At 45.6% G+C, this 2,285-nt stretch overlaps 1 protein-coding gene across 1 annotated transcript; it reads left to right on the forward strand.

Moving 5' to 3' along the window:
* The first annotated feature begins 577 nt into the window (after positions 1-577).
* Positions 578-1,906, forward strand: LOC148934323 (uncharacterized). Its single transcript, XM_089062268.1, has 4 exons — positions 578-596; positions 684-1,404; positions 1,558-1,781; positions 1,887-1,906. Exons 1-4 carry the CDS (start codon positions 578-580, stop codon positions 1,904-1,906), a joined length of 984 nt encoding a protein of 327 aa, XP_088918394.1.
* The last annotated feature ends 379 nt before the right edge of the window (positions 1,907-2,285 follow it).

A 2,285-nucleotide genomic window follows, 5' to 3' on the forward strand; every position in this document is an offset into this window, starting at 1 on the left:
GTTAGATCCGTTCAGTGCTATACCACACCAATGTCATCTTATTTCAGTAAGGCTTAGAAATATACGGACTGACATTGCAACCTTTCTCGATGGGTAGTCTAATTCCATCTAGGTTGTGAAATTCATATTTTTCTTTGTTTAGAACTGACCGTATTACCTTAAAGTGGACGACGCCCACAACCGGTCTACTAAAACAAAGACTTAGACTTTGTTAAGTTAACTTATACATTTAAACATGCATTAACATCCATTAAATGTAAAACATAACAACATTATGACAAAAATAATCTGTTTTATTCATTGGAAAATAAAATAAGAGTTTTACAGTATTCAATCACTCGAAACGTGATTTCTAGTATACAAACTCTAACATATGACGCCCTGTAATCGCCACATAAATTGTACGACTGCTTCTTAAGTGCAATTGCCTTGATGATATGAAAACATTGATCTTTTGATAACCTTGACGCAACCAATTTTTGGTAACAATGTTGATTGACACTACTCTTTGCAATCCATCTACGTGACGAACTTTTGATACCTTGTGCTTGGCCATATATTCTAAAACAATTGACCCATGAACCTTGTTATACCACGTGACTATTGTTAGAATCATGGGAATGTTTTGTGTTGATAAATCAGAATGCCACCAAGACGTCACCGAGAATAAACTCCTCAAACAGAAGAAGAGGACAGCGTGTCACAACCTATCCCGCACCCTCCTCCGCCTCCGCCGCCTCTGGTCGATCGAGAAATCGTGAAACTATTTTTGGAGCAAAAGCCACCTGTGTTTGATGGATTGGGAGAACCGGCCAAGGCTGAATCTTGGATCCGGGCAATAGAGCGCATCTTCGCGATATTGAGATGCAACGATAGAGAACGCATGAGTTGTGTGACCCATCAGCTGACTGAGGCAGCCGACTTTTGGTGGGATACCAGAACGAATACTATGCCACGGGACCAAGTAGAGGCGATGACGTGGGAAGGTTTCAAGACGGAAATATACAACAAGTATGTGCCGAAGAGCTATCGGAAAGCAAAGGCAGCGGAATTTCACAATCTGACGCAAGGACGCATGACGGTGACCGAGTACGATCGAGCGCTCAACAGCATGACCCGGTACGCCCCCGATCAAGTCGACACCGACGAGAAGCTATCCGACAAGTTCCGTGAGGGACTGAAACCCGAGATAAGAATGTCGTTGGCCAGCCGAGGGAGACTCCCCTACACCGAAGCGTTAGCACTTGCGCTAGATATTGAGGCAGCAATGCCTAAGGAGAAAGCTAAGGAGAACACTACTTCATCGTTACCCCCACCACACTACTCCAGGGAGAAACGAAAGTGGGATGAGCCTAGAGCTTCGCACGATGGAAAACAACACCAGTCGAGCCAACATCGGTCCCAGTACGAAGGAGGGCAGCGTACGTCTAGCCAGAGAGGAGACTACCGACCGAGGGCACCACAATGTAATGTGTGCTCTAAGTACCATTTCGGAGAATGCCGATATCAGAATGTGATCAAGTGCTACACTTGTGGAGGAAACGGTCACTTCTCTAGGGAGTGTCTGAGTAAGAAGATAGGATCGGGATCGAGACGGAACGATCAGGGATCCCGTCAACCGGCAAGGGCTCCGCCGAATGAATCGGGAGGGAATCGTGACTCATCGTCGCGGCAACAACAACCTCACCGCCCCAGACTTCCTCCCCAAGCTAGAGCGTTCGCGCTGGAACAGAAAAAGCCGAAGAAGGAACAAGAGGATCGTGAGAAAGGAAATTTGGCAGGTATGGGCGAAATTTTCGATACCCCTGTTGTTGTGTTGTTTGACACGGGCGCGTCGCACTCGTTTTTATCTGATGTATGTGTGCGCACTTTGAGCTGCCTTCTAGCGAATCTGAACGTAGAATGATGGTGTCCTCACCAGTAGGAGGAATGATAGAAATATCTAGAACGTGCTTGAACGTAGAAATTTTTATGGGAGAAATTAAGATAGTTGCTCATGACTTACGAGTCATAAAATGGAGGATATCGATATAATCTTGGGAATGGACTGGCTGACAACGAACTTTGCGATGATTCGTTGTAATCAGAGGCAAATATCTCTACAAGCTCTGGGAAGCGAACCCACCATATACCACAGAATTTCGATGAATCGGCGAACCGCCATCATATCCGCGCTTCAAGCGACCGCAATGATGAAAAAAGGGCGAACTGCCTATCTTGTCTACCTCCATGGAGAGGAGAAGAACGAGAAGAAGATGGAAGATGTTGCTGTCGTGCAAGAATTT

Source organism: Salvia hispanica, chromosome 1, assembly GCF_029641045.1.
Source record: "Salvia hispanica isolate PSC_SH4W2 chromosome 1, Shi_PSC_v1, whole genome shotgun sequence".
Lineage (NCBI taxonomy): Eukaryota > Viridiplantae > Streptophyta > Magnoliopsida > Lamiales > Lamiaceae > Salvia > Salvia hispanica.